This window comes from Rattus norvegicus, chromosome 8, assembly GCF_021556685.1.
Source record: "Rattus norvegicus strain SHRSP/BbbUtx chromosome 8, alternate assembly SHRSP_T2T, whole genome shotgun sequence".
NCBI lineage: Eukaryota > Metazoa > Chordata > Mammalia > Rodentia > Muridae > Rattus > Rattus norvegicus.
Window position 1 is genome coordinate 60,161,814 of NC_141541.1, and position 16,255 is coordinate 60,178,068.

Sequence of the window (16,255 nt, forward strand, 5' to 3'; positions counted from 1 at the left end):
ACTCTGTATACAATACCCTTCCCTAACAATTAATAGAATCAGCCATTCACTTTTATTGGGGACAGCAGTGTTATTTAAGGTTTAATTTGATTATATCATTTTCCTGTGTGAAGGAGATATTTTTTAGAACAGTCACAACCATTTTCTGGTGGGTATCCAGAAGAGGTGGTTCCCTAAATGACTGTTTATCTACAGTTACTCCAAGAGTGTTGGAGATATATTTTAGTAGAGACTGTTGTGGTTTGTGGGAGTGGGCACATTTTCAGTGTAACCCAGGCTGGCCTCAAACTTTTTGGTACTCGAGACTCCCTCCTCACCAATGCTAAGATAACTGACCTGTGTCATCTTACCAGGTATATGCATAAGGCTGGAGACAAGACTCATTTGGTAAAATACTTCATGTGCAATCATGAAGCCCCGTGTTGATCACTAGAACTTAGGCTAAGGTTGGGCATGGTTGGCAGTAGCTTGTACTCCAGTACTGGAAAAGCTGAGACAAGTAGATTCCTGAAGTTGACTGGTCAGGCAGCCTCAACAAATTAGTCAGACCCAGTTCCTAAGAGACTGCATCTCAAAAAGGGAGGTAACAACTTTTGGTAGACCTCTGGCCTCCTCCAAGCATGTGTATAACACACACACACACACACACACACACACACACACACACACACACACACACACACACACACACACAGAGCATAATTTTTAAATTGAGTTTTATCCTAAATCTAGCTAAACCTTACCTCTCACATCTAGAAATTAATTTACTTCAAAACTGAAAGGTTTATGTTACTTGTTTATAGACCACAAAATTGAGACAAGCTGATTCTTGAATTCCACATTTGATGCTGTTTCTTCTGCCTTAGGTACCTGTTTACCTTACAGACTTAGAGCCTCCATGACAGTGAAGCCTGTGCAGATAGTAGAAATCCATGTAGAGAAGTGGCAGTGACATGGGGTGTGCTAAGGACCACATGGCGGGTCTAAGTTGCATCTTTCTAGGATGCTGGGAAGAAGTTTGACTTGAGGGGCTTAAGGTATAGCTCTCAGAGCTCATTGGTCCAGATGCTTGCTTACATGTTTGGGGCCCTCGGGTTGGTTCTTAGTACCACACATGACCTGTCGTATACTGAAGGATGTTTAAAGAATTAAACTTTTCATAGTAAAGATTAAATTTATATAACTTTTGAAGGAATAGCTACTTACTAAATCTTTCAATCTCATTTATTTAGGATGTATAATAAAAGTGTTAATGGTTTACATACAAAAAAAGAAGCACTGAAGAGTATAAGGGAGATAAGCATACAGAATTAGAGCATCTTTATCAAGACAATGCCAGTCAGTCGTCTGAGGGCAAAGGACATCAGTGTACCTGCTGTTTTTCTAATAAAGCTTTCCCAGGCTCTCCTGAAACCTCCATGGTTGTCTTGTAATTTGTCATAAAATTTCACTCAAGATATTTAAATTTTATTTTTGAGGAAAACTTTATACTTTGTTGTTATACTCTTAATTTGTTATTGACATTGTTCTTACAAGTGACTCATTAAATAGAACAAAAGATGTTCTAGACCATAGAGAATATGTATTAGAGATTCCTGAAAGATGCTACTTCCACACCGACCATCCATTTGCTGTTCTAGCAAATAGTAACGGGAGTTGGACTTGCATCAGGCAGACTGTAGAAGGGTCTGTGGTGTAGTGGTGGGTTGATTCTGGGCACATGAGAAGCACTGGGAACATGGTACTGGATGTAGATAAGGTCTCTCTCTTTGATGCAGTACACACTGTTGATGGCAGATGGGGCAGTAACTTAATCGCTTTATGTGGTTTGAACTTCTGTGGAGGGGCAGGCAGCATAATAATGTGGTGAATGTTGGAGAATACTGTTTATAGTACGAGCAAAGCTTAATTCTGTCACTGCGGATGACTTCCATCCTGAGTGAATTGGTTTAGCAACTTAGGTTTCTAAATTTTGGAATGGAAATAAGCCATTTTTTTAAAAAAAAATAATGTTTATAATTAGTTTTATTTTCTGAGAACCTAAATTCTGTCTTGGAGTGCAGATACAGAGCTCAGTATACAGCCGTTGGGAGTAAGCCTCAGTAGTTGTCGCAGGGAAGTTCATTCCTAAGCGATGTAAACTGTACAGACGTTCTTGTAGCTTGCTATACTGGCATTCTTTCATTTACTGCTTCTCAGACATTTGTCATTTATACTTTTTGTCATTCTAATTCTTGAGCTTTTAGATTTAGTCATTTTTTTTCTGATGGCCTTGTTGAGATAAAATATGCTGTAAAATGTCCCACTTAACCCACACAGCTTTACGATGTTTAATATGTACAGAGTGATGTACTATCACTCCAGTGAGTTCTCGAAATCTGTCATCTCTGAGAAATTCTGTACCCACTAATTAAGCAGCCAGTCCGTTAATATCCCCAGTAATCCCTCACAGCCATGGGCAGCTGTTAATCTGTTCACTGTGCCACAGAGTTGCCTTTTCTGGGCCCATGTCCAGATTCCCTTACTTGGCTTGCTATTTTCAAAGTGCATCTGTGTTGTAACATATATTGACGTTTGATTCTTTTTAAATCGATGAATGCTGTTTTAGTTATTTTTTAATTCATCAATTGTGGGGCATTTGCATGTTTCTACTGCTTCACTGTGTGGTGTATAAGTTAAAAACGTATACATTCAGATTTCTCTTTACATTTTTATATTGCTGGCCGTATTGACTTGGTTTAAGGAGCTGCCCAATTGGTTTGAAAGTGACTCTGTGTTCCTGTAACAGTGTGTGAGCCTCCGTCTTCACCAGGGCATGTTATATTAGTGCCTGTCTTTGGGGTTATCGTCTTCCTAAGCGGCTTCCAGTGTGGTGTTGGGTTTTGACTTAGATACCTCTGCCTAATGATGTTGAACAACCTTTCATGTGTTTATTGGGTATTTCTATATTTTGGGAACGGGGCGTTCACATTTTCTGCCCATTGGCCAATGGGATTTCTTGTTCTAAGGGTTCTTAATGTCTGGGACACAAATTCTTTATCAATCACCACTATTTTCTCCAAGGAGATGGTAGCCGGGGTGATGGATAGGCCTTTTCTGTGTTCACTTCATGCTGTCATTTGACAGGAGAGTGAGCCCTCTCCCTAGTTCTTAAACTTCTTACAATTTCTTCATGTTTCCTAGTGTCTCACTTATGTGGACATTTGGGGGGATTGACAAATAGATTGAATGAAAGCAGCACACAGTTTTGAAGAGACCTTTCTCTTTGGTTGCCCCTTCTCAGAAACTTTCCTCCTAGTCCCAACTACTTCTTCAGTTCCAGGCTCTCCATCTCTGTCTTTCTGGCCCAGTAGAACGCTGTTCCCAGGCTGGTGTGGTGCTTTTCCATTATGCCACTTTGGGGAAAAGCAGATACCTTTTTGTTTACAGAATAAATACACAGAACACATGAAAATGTATTCTTACTTGTCACACTAAGAGGCATCTGACATATTTCCTGGGGTATTTTGTTTTAAGAGGAGAGATATTGCATATTCTCCAGGATGGCCTTGCACTCCTGGAGCCAACTGATCATTTGCTGTCCCCTCCCAAAGTATCCAGGACCACAGGTGTATACCACTGTGCCTGGCAGAGTGTGTGTGTGTGTGTGTGTGTGTGTGTGTGCGCGAGCGCGCGCATATACACCCTACTGTTCCAATTACTGTATCTAGAAATCCCCCATACACTATTCACAGACCTCACTTTTATGATGACATGTACCGGACCATTGCTTAGGTGTACTATAGAAACTTAAAAAAATTTTCAGTCAATAATACATACGTACAGTATTCTATGATTTCTAAAAATTGTTATTATTGAACTGTTACTTATTTTTTTCTTCTAAGATTGTGTGCTTTCCTCTGGAAATCAATGTAATTGTTGATAAACCATTGCTTTGGGTTATATTGTCTTATTAAGGCATGCAGGATCTTGTTTTGTTTTTAATGCTGTTACTGCAATATTACAGCTTCTAATCTTGGTTCTGGTGTAAGATATTATTTGGCTTGCAAAGTCATGTAGTGCTAGGTTTCAAATATGAGTAAGAACGAGAAGCTTCCTCAAATTTTATAAGCTTGAATTTACATTAACTTTCCCTATCGCCTTCCAGTTAAATACTGTAACCAATCAGACCAGTCTGACGTGAGTAGTAGGACAGAAAGTTTGTCTTTGTGACTTTCAATCTTTGTCTTTTATTTTAAATAAGCTGTGTTACAGTCTTTGCTTGCTTGCTTGCTTTCTTTCTTTCTTTCTTTCTTTCTTTCTTTCTTTCTTCCTTTCTTTCTTTTTTTTTTTTTCCTTTTTTCGGAGCTGGGGACCGAACCCAGGGCCTTGTGCTTGCTAGGCAAGCGCTCTGCCACTGAGCTAAGTCCCCAGCCCCCGTCTTTGCTTTCTTGCCCCACCCCTAAGATGGAAAGTTTTAGATTTTTTAATGACCAGACAGGAGAAACGTTGGTATTATTTCTTATTAAATCCTTCACTAATTTTGACTCACTTATGGTCTATTTCACTAAGTAGTTTAGACATTCACACAGCCTGAGTCTCACCCAAGTTGGCTATTGTGTGAAAGCAGTCATATTTAACCTCTGAGTCAGGCTGTTGGTGATGTCTCAATAAAATGTTAATACATTAGGGTTGGGCTTGTTCTAGTGCACTGATAAAAAACAGCTTTTCCACGTAAGGTCATATGACCACCCAACTCTTTCTTTGTAAATTAATTTAAAATAGTATTCATTTTAACGTTGTTATTTAATTTGTGACCGAGGCAGTTTTTAAACCCAGCATCCTTTGTTCTAATGCTTCTGGTTGGCAGCTACCACCTGTCTAGCAATCCTGTCCAGATCTCTCTGTCCTGAGGCGTTAGCTTTTGGCCCCCATCTTGGTCCTTTTCAGCCTCTCCAGGGCTTGGAGGACCCTACAGGCCACACTCTTAGAACCTTTGCTGCAGTGGCTGGGCCTGACCTGCCATCCTCCATAGATCTTGGTCATGGAACGAACCCCTGCACCACCACGGAGGTGCAGGTGCAGTGCTGGGGAAGCCGCTCGTGTGTAGAACGAGTTCTCATCCTTTGGGACAAGCCCTTTATGTTTGGCCAGCTAGACTGCATCCACCCATTCGGGGACTTTCAGCTTCCTAGACTTTCTGAGGAAGGCTGCCAGAGAGCTCTGACAGACTCCTGCTGGTTGACGTCTTTTGCAGTAACTCCAGGCATCCTTCCTTCCCTCCACTGCCCACTTAACCTTCTGGGCTCCCGGATTGTGGCAGTCAGTCGTTCTGGCCTGCAGCTTGCACGTGGCCATGGCTACAGAGGGTGAAGCCACCCTGCGCTGTCTTAAGGCACAAGATCTTGGGACCAGATAGCTCAGCCCCATGGCACCATGCACAGCAAGACTCACGCTTCATTTTAACATTTTAAAAGATAGCTTTTTTTGTCATAGATTTAAGAATTGCACAGGTTTTTTTTTTCTAGATTTAAGAATTGCACAAAAATCTATCAAATCTCTTTTTGAAATTGATACCACAGAAAGCTGAGAGAAAATAGTTGACTCAGAAGTTAAATATGACTACTTTCACACAAAAGCCAACTTGGGTGATACTCAGGCTGTGTAAATGTCTAAACTATTTACTGAAATAGACCATAAGTGAGTCAAGACTGATGAAGGATTTGATAAGAAGGATAAATAGAGAGTATTTATGTTAACATTAACTTGTATCCCAAACTTGTAAGAATTTTGTTATGAATTTTTTTAACTGTGGCAAACATAAAAAATAGTGTACTGCTGATTTTGAAGAGTATGGTTTAAGGATATCAAGAGTTCACTAACATTTTCAGTCTTCAAAGCCAAACCTCTGCCTGTTATGCGGTAACTTCTCAGCCTCCTTTCCCCATAGCCCCCAGCATATACCCTTCTCTGTCTGGGGTCTTGGTTGTTCTAGATAGTAGAATCATGGGGCAATTTTGTGTGATTGGCTTTTTGTACTTAGCAGAATATTTGCAGTACTCATACATACTGGATCATACCTCAGAATTTGAGGCTGAGCATGTGTTGATGGACATGTGTGTGCTAAGATCGTGGGTATACATACATACATACATACATACATACATACATACATACATACATGTTTCTCTGGAACCCTGCCTTTAGTTCTTGATTCATTTGTGTAGGTGAATGGTGGAGCCATGAGCTTGGTGAGCTTTTAACAGAAAAGCACGATGAGGGAAGTTTATTCCTAGGTTTATTACTTGATCAAGGCTTGAATGAAAATTCAGAATAAACCACCATATAATCAAGCTGTGGTAACATTCTGTATTGTGCACTTTTATAATTTGTAGCCAGATAGCTATGTTGAGTTTGTATGCTATTTTATCAAAAACTCAAAGCTTAATAAGAGTGAGTCATTTTTCTTCTCTAATCCTCAAAATCTCCCAAATCTCTTAACTGAAATTATTTATGCTAGTTTTGATGGAGACCGGTAAATTAAAAATGTTAAGTAAAATCTTGTCATTGAGTCTACTTTTGATGACTCTCTAAAGGATCCAGCAAAGAGAGCCAGCCTCCTAGGACATTATACTCTATTTTCTCACAGAATTCTAAGTGAGAAATCTTATGTAAGACTTTCCCAAAATAATGCTTAAATTTAATGTTTCAAAGTTATCTTGGTTTTTTTCTAATGGTTTTGTTAGTGATATTTTCCTTTCTTATTCAATTTACTGGGATAAGAAAGAAACTTATGCCTGATACAATGCTTGTCAGATTGCAATGCTTGTCCATCACCTCATTATGTCTTCAGCCATGTGAGAGCTTCTGTGTTGAGTTGCTTTCTCAAATTTAACATCAAACAGCCAGTCAAGATTGCTGATAACTTATCAAAAATATAATATAAAGATCTTGATTTCCCCAATTGTGAAATAAATGTTTTGAACTTACATACTGTCACAAGTGAAACTTAAACATGTAGTGGATCTCACTTGTGCGGAGACACTGGATGTACTCCATCGGGTTACCTTCAGGTTCGGACATAGGAAACCAGTGCATCTCACATTAGAGTAAGCCTTAGCTCCAAATGCTCCCACTACATATATTAAATAGTGAAAAGATCCAAAACACTTTGAATCCCCATGCATTTCAGATGGGTTACTCTGCCTGTGGTTAGTGTAGGTAAGACTCAATGTATTTTGTCCTGGTACTAAGAACTGAACCTAGGAGCATCTTGTGTACTAGACAGGGCTTGTACTGCTAAGCTAGCATCATTATTCTTAAAATGCATTGATTTATAGATTTCTATTAAGATAAACAGCTCAGTCTTTGGATAGTTTTAGGGATTGCACCCTGGGCCTGTACATCTAGGCAAGAGTTCTCTTGAGCCATTCCACCCAATTCCCTAACTTTGCTAATTTTTTCAGGTCAAAACTTAAAGTTAGAGACTTAGAAAATTAAGTATGTGCTTTTAGCCTTTTGACACAACTTGAACCATAAATTATGTAAAAATTATTACTGTTTACCAGGTTAAAATGGGAATGTTTGTTGCATATTTAGTCACTGATCTTTAAAACTACACATTTTGGTGTCTTGCTGTAATGAGGATGGTTGAAGTTAACCCATGTTTGTGGGCTGGGTGAAACATTTCAGAACTAGAAGAACAGACTCGGAAAGCCCTGGAACTGGAGCAGGAGCGCCAGCGAGCAAAAGAGGAGGCAGAGCGGCTAGACAGGGAGCGCCGGGCTGCGGAAGAGGCCAAGTCCGCAATAGCCAAGCAAGCTGCTGACCAAATGAAGAACCAGGAGCAGCTGGTAAGGCTGTTTATTCTCAGAAAAAGCAAAACGAGTAAATACATGGCATGACCACGGACCCAAGGGTATGATCCCTTCTCAAAAGCATGCCACAAGGATAGTAACAAAGTGACAGAAATCGGATGTTTTATTTCTGCCAGATAAAATTAAAAAATGAAACTGAAAACCAAACAGGATAAAAGGTAAAAGGTTATGTGCATTTTTTTTTTTTATTCTTTTTTTTTTCCCGGGGCTGAGGACCGAACCCAGGGCCTTGTACTTGCTAGGCAAGTGCTCTACCACTGAGCTAAATCCCCAACCCCTGGTTATATGCATTTGTATCTTCTAGTTCTTTTTTTTTTTTTTTTTTTTAATGAAAATTGATTTTCTTTCAATAATATATTCTGTTGGTGGTTTTCTCTTGAATGGAGCCTATGGCCCACAAAAGAGTTCATTCATTTGGACCACTGGTTCTCATTGTCCTAAAGCTGGAATGCTTTAATACAGTTCATGTTGTGGTGTCCACAATCCATAAAATTATTTTAGTTGTTACTTTGTAACTGTAATTTTGCTGCTGTTGTGTATTGTAACGTAGCTATCGGTTTTCTAATGGTCTTAGGTAACCCTGTGAAAGGGTTGGTCAACCCTCAAAGGGGTCATGACCCACAGGTTGAGAACCTCTACAGAGGCCACATGGCATCCTGTGCTTTAGATAAATTGACACAGCTTGTTTGGTTTCTGTGTGATGGCTATAAGCCAGTTAGTTGGAGTTCTGTTTATTTAACATGCTTCCAAATAATGAAAGTGTATGTAACACAGGGAAGTTTCTAAATATGCTTATTAATTTAGGTGTTTATTCACTACGTGTCTTCTAAACCTGTTTGTAGACAAAGCTTTGCTACTAACCTGGGGTGGCTTCTGGGCTGGCTTTGTACTCTTGATCCTTCTGCTTCCACCTTCTAAGGACCATGCAAGGTTTGATGCCAGGTGTGTGACAGCACGCCTGTCAGTTGCTCTTTGAAGATGGGACTGCTCACTGCAGAGCATCATGTAATTATTTGTTCAGTGACAAAGGTTCAAAACACAGCGCTTGGACACTTTTCAGTTCTTACTGCTGAAACATAAGTCATTGCTTATCTATAAAATAACATCTTTTAACTTTACGTTCTGTTCCTCTTTATCTCAAGTACCTACTACAAGCCAACTACTTAAGACCTTTAGGAAATACTACCTTTTTAAAAATGGGAACTTAAAACAGCCCAAGCTTAAAGTTTTTGATTAAAAAAATTAAAAGAATATTAAAAATATTATTGCCTCTAGTATTGATGATATATAAATATTTTAATTTTAGGCAGCAGAACTTGCCGAATTCACTGCCAAGATTGCACTTTTAGAAGAAGCCAAGAAGAAAAAGGAAGAGGAAGCTACGGAGTGGCAGCATAAAGTAATCACTGTTGCGTTGTGTGCTAGCTTTTCCTGCATAGCCACTCTGTCAGTGAGCCCAGCGGTCCATGTGCTGACTCTATAGAGGTGATGTGACATCAGCATATGCCCAGACCCTGGGGAATACATAAGAGCTGGTCAGGAAATTCATAAGCATTTACTTTGGGTCTTTGGGAATAAGCTAGTTTTGGGGAATCAGATTAAAGGCTGAAGTGTTGATAGTTGTTCCAGAAAGAACAGATTGAATGGTTATAAGTAGTAGGAGTGTATGTATCAGATTTGAGAACAGTCAGTAAATAGCTAAAAACCAAGGATAAGGTCACAAAAAAGTAGGTATGGTGAAAAGTTAATTAATAGAAGATTGAGTTAGAGGGGACTTTAAATAAATGGTCTACTGATGCAAATTGGTGGATTGTGTGTGTAAATATCAGTGAAGATTTCAGAGTACAGGTAGCACAATTACGTGTGATCGTATTAACGACAACAACTTAGCAGCGTGGTTTGGATGCTTAAATAAATGTCTGAAGGATACAGTAATGAAGAGTAGAGTGGAAGAGTTAAACTGTGATAGGCTGAGACCGTCAGGACAGCAGGCTACAGGAGGTGAGGTTGATGGAAGGCTGTAGTTTTGCTACTAGTAAGAGTTTTGGGTTTTGTTTGCATGCTTTAATTCTACATGGACATGGCATTTTCATATATGCTTATCCTATCCAGTCTGATCCTGCTCTTCCCACTTAGTGTGTCTTCTACTTTTCCTGGACCAGTGAGTGTTAGTGTGAAATCTTCCAGGAGCCAGGACAGCTTGCTGGTGGCTACCCTTCTAGAGGTCTCAATGAGCATTAACTCCTGCTCCTTAGGGAGAGGTGGGCCTTGTGAACGCCTTTCCCCAGCAGCCTTTAACTGCCTCTACAGATAGATCTTAAGGGAGCAGTGGATACCGCAAGATTTCTAATAGAATTCACAGTGCAAAATCAAGTTTATAACTAGAGGGATGGGTTTAATTCAGTACCATCAACTTGTCTGTGCAGTTATAATTTTTATACCCAAGGAAGATACAGGGGATATGTAGTGGTTTTTCTACAATAAAATACTCTTCCTGTATAAAATGGTTTATTCTACTCTTAAATTTTTCTGTAGAGGGCTGGAGAGATGTCGCCGTGGTTAGGAACATTGGCAGCTCTTCTAGAGAACCTGTGTTCAATCTGTGACACCCCCATAGCAGCTCACAGCTGTTTATAACTCCAGAGGATCCTGCATCCTCACATGCACATAGGCAAAACACCAGTGCACCTAAAATAAATAAATAAATCCTAACAACAAGATAAAACAAAATTTCTTTGTAGAAGTTCGGTTTTTTTGGGACATTTTATATTACATGTGTATATAGTAAAATAATAAGTAGAAAAAGGATGAAATGGTTAGTCTCCCCATTATTTTGCTTTTGTTGTGAGAATTTTGTAGACCTGGTTTAAAGGATGCTTTATGGATTTTAGAGACACAAACCTTAAAAACATATTACAGCTTCAAGTTCTATAAATAAATTAAAAATTTTATATTAGTGTAAGTTAGTATAAAAAGAAAATCATAGTCCATTAAGCTAGGATGTTATTTTAAAACATTAGAGTATATACTTTTCTACTCCTGCTTATATATAAGTTATATATGTATATATTTGAAATGAAATCTTTCCATCTATATAACTTATTTTTATTGAATTTTCATCCTAGTGTTAGATTTTAAAATTTAGCCAACAAGGTTGGTAATTTATAAGTAGGTTGCTCTGCTGTGTGCAAGGCAGGAGTTAAGAGTCTGTTTGCTTTAAATCTTAGCACAGAATAGACCCTCTCTACTGATACTGATTTGCCGAGGGCCTGTAGGATGCCCTTCTTTGTGTGTGTGTCTCTTTGTTTTCTCATGGTGTCATCCCTTTTCTCTGTATCCTGAGGATTTCCTTAAGGAATTGTTAGAGGAGACCTCCATAGTTGAGGAGCCTTTAGAGAATCGTCCGTGTTCTCAATAGGAAGACATAGGACAAGACTGTGAAGCAGGGCTGTCCAGGCAACCCAGGAAGTATTGTTCCCCACATATCAGTGCTTTGTATATGTTATGTTGTATCTATCATGTGAGATGGCACTGTCTAGTTAACCCATCATGAGGTTAGTGATTTAATTGACCACTGTGTTTACAGTAATGACATTCTGACTCCTCCATTGACTGTTGTATTTTCCTGCTTGTGGCTCAAATGTAATCTATTAAGTATGACATTTCTCAGCATTCTACCCATTAAGTTGTTTTTGACCAAGCATTTACAACAGTTACAGGAACAAAGAATAAACCTGGATTAATAATTTTAAATGTTTATGCCTCCTACCTGCTGGAATTCTGGAGCTTTTATTAAAAGGACCTATTACTTCAAGATGTAGTTTTTGTTATAGAGACAGAATAAATCATTTTTTGTTACTCGTTTCACACACTTATTTTTAATGTTCAGGCTTTTGCAGCTCAGGAAGACTTGGAAAAGACCAAAGAAGAGTTAAAAACTGTGATGTGTGCGCCCCCTCCGCCGCCCCCTCCCGCAGTCGTCCCTCCCACAGAGAACGAGCATGATGAGCAGGACGAGCACAGTGCCGAGGCCAGCGCCGAGCTGTCCAGTGAGGGCGTGACGAACCACAGGAGCGAGGAGGAGCGGGTGACGGAGACCCAGAAGAACGAACGCGTGAAGAAGCAGCTCCAGGTACTGATGACAGCCCAAGCTGTGTGCACATCTAAAACGTTGCAGTCTCCACTTAAGTCAGCCTCCTGATTGGCTTGTGACAGTTTCTTATCGCTTCTATTATTACAGCCCTATTAGCAAGGGCCTTTGCTGATTGGCTCATTTTCAAAGGAAGAAAGTATTCTAGTGCTGTATAAAACAATACTTGATACTTCACCCTTTATTGAAAATATATCATTGGAGTTATTCATATTTTATAATCACAAAAGATCTATTTATTGAATGTACATTATTAGGTCAGAATAGAAAATTTAGTGTTATTCAGTAGTTTAAAAATTACCTAATTTTTAAGTTGGTTAAATCTTACTAAAGCAAAAGAATGGTTACATTAACTGTATTAAAATTTCTAGAGAAAAAGTCCATTGTTTTTAAATCTTTCAGTCTCTTTCCTTTAAAATGACTGCATTGAACTTGATCAGTTGTTTCATGTATTAGATATAAGAAATTTAAAGTAGTTCAGAATATATAAAATGTCATGGCCGACGACTAAAGAAAGACCTTGGGCTTCCTTTCCTAGCATCACAGTTACTAAAAAAAGGATGCTTTTGTGCTGGAGAAGTCGGCACAGAGGTTAAAAGCCCTGTCTGTTCTTTCAGAGAACCTGGATTCAATTCCCAGACCCATATGGCGGCTCACAGCTGTCTGTATAGCTGGTTTTAGGGGATCCAACACACATATGCAAGCGAAACACTAATGCACACGAAATAAAAATAAAAAGCTTGAATATCATCCAGAAACCATTCCACAGTTGAAAAATTAATATATTAAAAAGTCAGGTTTGTTATACATGTATTTTTTTCATCTTTAACCTATTGTTATAATTTTCATAACTTTATGGAATTGTAATTGTTTTTTTAATGCAGGCATTAAGTTCAGAATTAGCCCAAGCGAGAGATGAAACCAAGAAGACACAGAATGATGTTCTCCATGCTGAGAACGTCAAGGCAGGCCGTGATAAGTACAAGACTCTGCGGCAGATTCGACAAGGCAACACCAAGCAGCGCATCGATGAGTTTGAAGCAATGTGAGAGCCGTTCTTGTGATCCATGTCCTCCCTGAGCTGAACCACAGCAGAGAAAAGCAGGCCTGTGCGGGTGCAGTGCGATGCATCCCGCCTTGCCAAAGCACTCAGACAGTTGACTGTGCTCACTAGCAGAACCCGAGGGGCGCGCTTCAGCATTAAGCAGCAGTGTGATGTCATGTGTGGTCACTTTTCTTTTGTCCAGGGAATGGATAATGGCATTCTGTCACCTTTTTGTACATTTTTCACTTTTTGTTTCCTCTTTCTCGGTTGACTATTAACACTAATGACCATGTCTGACAAATGTGTGTGTGCTTTGAGCACTGTGTACATTTTAGGATAATGGTGGACATTTCAGTGCATGTTTAGTTAATGAACTCCATTTTCTTTGCCCTTTCCATGTTGTAGGCTACATACATCTCCATGTTCATTCTCATGTTTTGTCAGTGTGGCCTTCTCATGCCTTGTCATGCTAGAGCTGTAATTCTGGTGTCACACAGATCACTTACTGGAGGTTTTTAAAATGAGATAGCGGGGCAAACAGACAGACATGAGGCTACATCACAAGGCAATTAGAAGGTTGGACAGCAGAGTATGCAGCGGTGGTTAATTATTACAGAGATCCCTTACCTGATTGAATGTTTGCTTTACTTAAGTACAGTCATCTCTGATAAGTTGAGTGATGGTGTCTCACATCCTGTAGTCCTCTGGTGGCTTTCCTTGCCTGTCACTTTAGAGACATAGCCACTAGGCAGTTTTTTCTAGGAAAATTATTGATGAAACACTGCCTGCAAGTACGTGATCTCTGAAAAAAATTCAAGTTTTGTTCTTAGGTTGATTAGAAACACAGATGTCCAACAGAAGATAACTGTTGATGATAGCTGATTCCGATTGTTGAAGGGGAAAAAACCAACCAAACCTTGGCCTTTCTGCAAGGGTGGCATATGGATCAGTTCCAAGAACATACTACTACCTCACTCCACACATGGTGACTGTTCACCCAGTCTGTGTGCTGCATGTCTGTTACCCATGGGCAGTCTCAATCATGTCTCTCATTGAATATAGGTTTGAGATTCCAGTGCTTATGTTCTAACTGCCTCTTTGTTGACTTGTGGGGCTCTGATTCGTGTTTAGATTGTATATTCTCACTGGTAAATGCTGTTCCCTGAGGGTGTGCTGTGTCTGAGGAAGTGACCCTTTGTGAGAAAGACATTGCCTTTGCAGCACGTGAAGCATTCCCACTCTTCATTCTTGATGGGATGGGTAACACCGTTTTAGCATATTTGGTTTCTAAATCACTGCCTATTTTCTTTGCAATCTCTAAAAGCAAATTTTATTTCAATTATGTCTTACTGAAGAAGTCTTTTCCAGCTAGAAAGATGCTCTTACATTCTCTGATCATGAAGCCCCTGAATTTGAAGCTCCAGAAAGCCTTGTTTTCTCTGTGTGGTTCAGCTCCTTTCCATTTGGTATTATGCACTCAGACTTAACACTTACCGATTACAATTGCCATTTTATTAAGCAGTTTTCACGCACAGTAGATTCAACTTGGTTTTGTGCTTTTTTTTTTTTTTAATTTTGATTTTTTTTGCTGACTTAAAAAGGATTAATTTGGGCAAACATTATAAAAAAGAAAGGGTTAATATATTTTTTGGACTCTGTAGGACAAAAGACAACTGGTTAACCTTGAAGTGACTGTTGTACAGTGGTTGTGCACATGCTTCAAAATCAGCGAGGGAATTGCCTTCCACATGTGAGAGGGAGAGACGGTCAGCCTTACCACTCAGACTTTGAAGTATGAGTGTTCACTTTTCCAAAGCATCAGAGTAATAGTCCTTATTGCTAAAAGAATCGACTTCCCTCGGGTTTTACTGTTTTCTTTTCTATTTGCATTGTGTACATTATCGCTGCACCAGTTGTTACAGTGTTGAGAGGCTACCAGTTATATTTGCTGTTAATAGTCTATTTGTAGGTTAGGATTAAAGTGGGTTTAGTCCATTTTTATAGCTATATGAATTTTTCTAAACAGGAACAGCCATTTGCAAAATGGGTTTTCATAGTGATCGAATCAGTTATAACGTTTATCATTAGCAGTTGAGAGCACATGTTCATATAGCAATGTGAAAACACACTAATGAGTATTTGGTAATTTCCCATTAGCATAATTTCATGTTGTACAAGTAAATTACAATTACATCTCTAATTTTGGATAATATTCATTGGTTAACAATAAAGTGACAAAAGCTCATGTCTTTGAGGTCCACTGTTGTTATTTAACATGGTTTTCTCACACAGCCCTTGAACTTGTCATTTGAGCCGTGAACTATGTGATGTCTTTAGGGACAAAGCTTGAATGCTCACAAGTGTGCTCTTTATCCCCTCCTCTTACTGTGGAGGTCACAGTGACTCACATCTCTGCCACCCCGGGATTTGGAATTCAGGCACTGCTTTATTTTTCTCCATCCAGATTCTTCTTCCCAGGGAAGGAAGGCAGGGTTTCACTCTTGATTCCTCCCACTGTTAAATCTCTGGTGCGCTCTACTTTATGCTGGGTGCCTTTATTCAGACAATAGTCTTATGAAAGCTGTGTCAGAGCAGGTGCCATAAATGTAGAATTGCCTTTTAGATAGTCTCTCACTAATACTTAGCATATATTCATAAATAAAAAAGTAATGGCTCTCATCTAGAACACTTTAAAAGCCAACAACTGTTCTTTCTCTCTCCAGGAGTAGGCAGTGATTTCACTGATCTTGAAAAGCAATGACTTTTTTTTTTTAATTTAATCTTTTTTTTATGCTCCAAATTTTATTCCCCTCCCGGTCCACCCTCTGACTATTCCACATCCTGTGCCTTCTCCCAACCCCCACTGCTTCCCCCTCTCTTCATGAGGATGTTCCCACTCAACCAGACCTCCCCACTCCCTGGGGCCTCCAGTCTCTTGAGGGTTAGGTGCATCTTCTCCTACTGAATCCAGATCCGGGAGTCCTCTACAATATGTTTTGGGGGTCCTCATATCAGCTGATGTGTGCTGCCTGGTTGGTGGTCCAGTGTCTGAGAGATCTCGAGGATCCAGGTTAGTGGAGACTGCTGGTCCTCCTACTGGGTCACCCTCCTCTTCAGCTTCCTCCAGCTTTTCCCTAATTCAACCAGAAGGGTCAGCAGCTTCTGTTCATTGGTTGTGTGTAAATATCTGTATCTGCTGCTTTC

General features: G+C 39.5%; 1 protein-coding gene, 1 long non-coding RNA gene and 1 pseudogene across 11 annotated transcripts in view; 1 reads left to right on the forward strand and 2 right to left on the reverse strand.

Annotated features, from left to right (window-relative positions):
• The window catches only part of LOC148004131 (uncharacterized), an 876,089-nt gene that overhangs the window by 287,061 nt on the left and 572,773 nt on the right, over nucleotides 1–16,255 (reverse strand). The window lies entirely within an intron of this gene.
• Nucleotides 1–16,255, forward strand: part of Rdx (radixin) — a 72,606-nt gene that overhangs the window by 27,613 nt on the left and 28,738 nt on the right. For 6 of the 10 annotated variants that reach the window (XM_087561948.1, XM_087561949.1, NM_001433753.1 and 3 more), the window contains 4 exon segments: nucleotides 7,672–7,832; nucleotides 9,163–9,255; nucleotides 11,746–11,988; nucleotides 12,891–13,051. In XM_087561948.1, the coding sequence (XP_087418074.1) occupies nucleotides 7,672–7,832; nucleotides 9,163–9,255; nucleotides 11,746–11,988; nucleotides 12,891–13,051 (658 nt within the window). 10 annotated transcript variants of the gene reach the window in all.
• On the reverse strand, nucleotides 4,830–5,249 carry Rps19-ps12 (ribosomal protein S19, pseudogene 12; annotated as a pseudogene).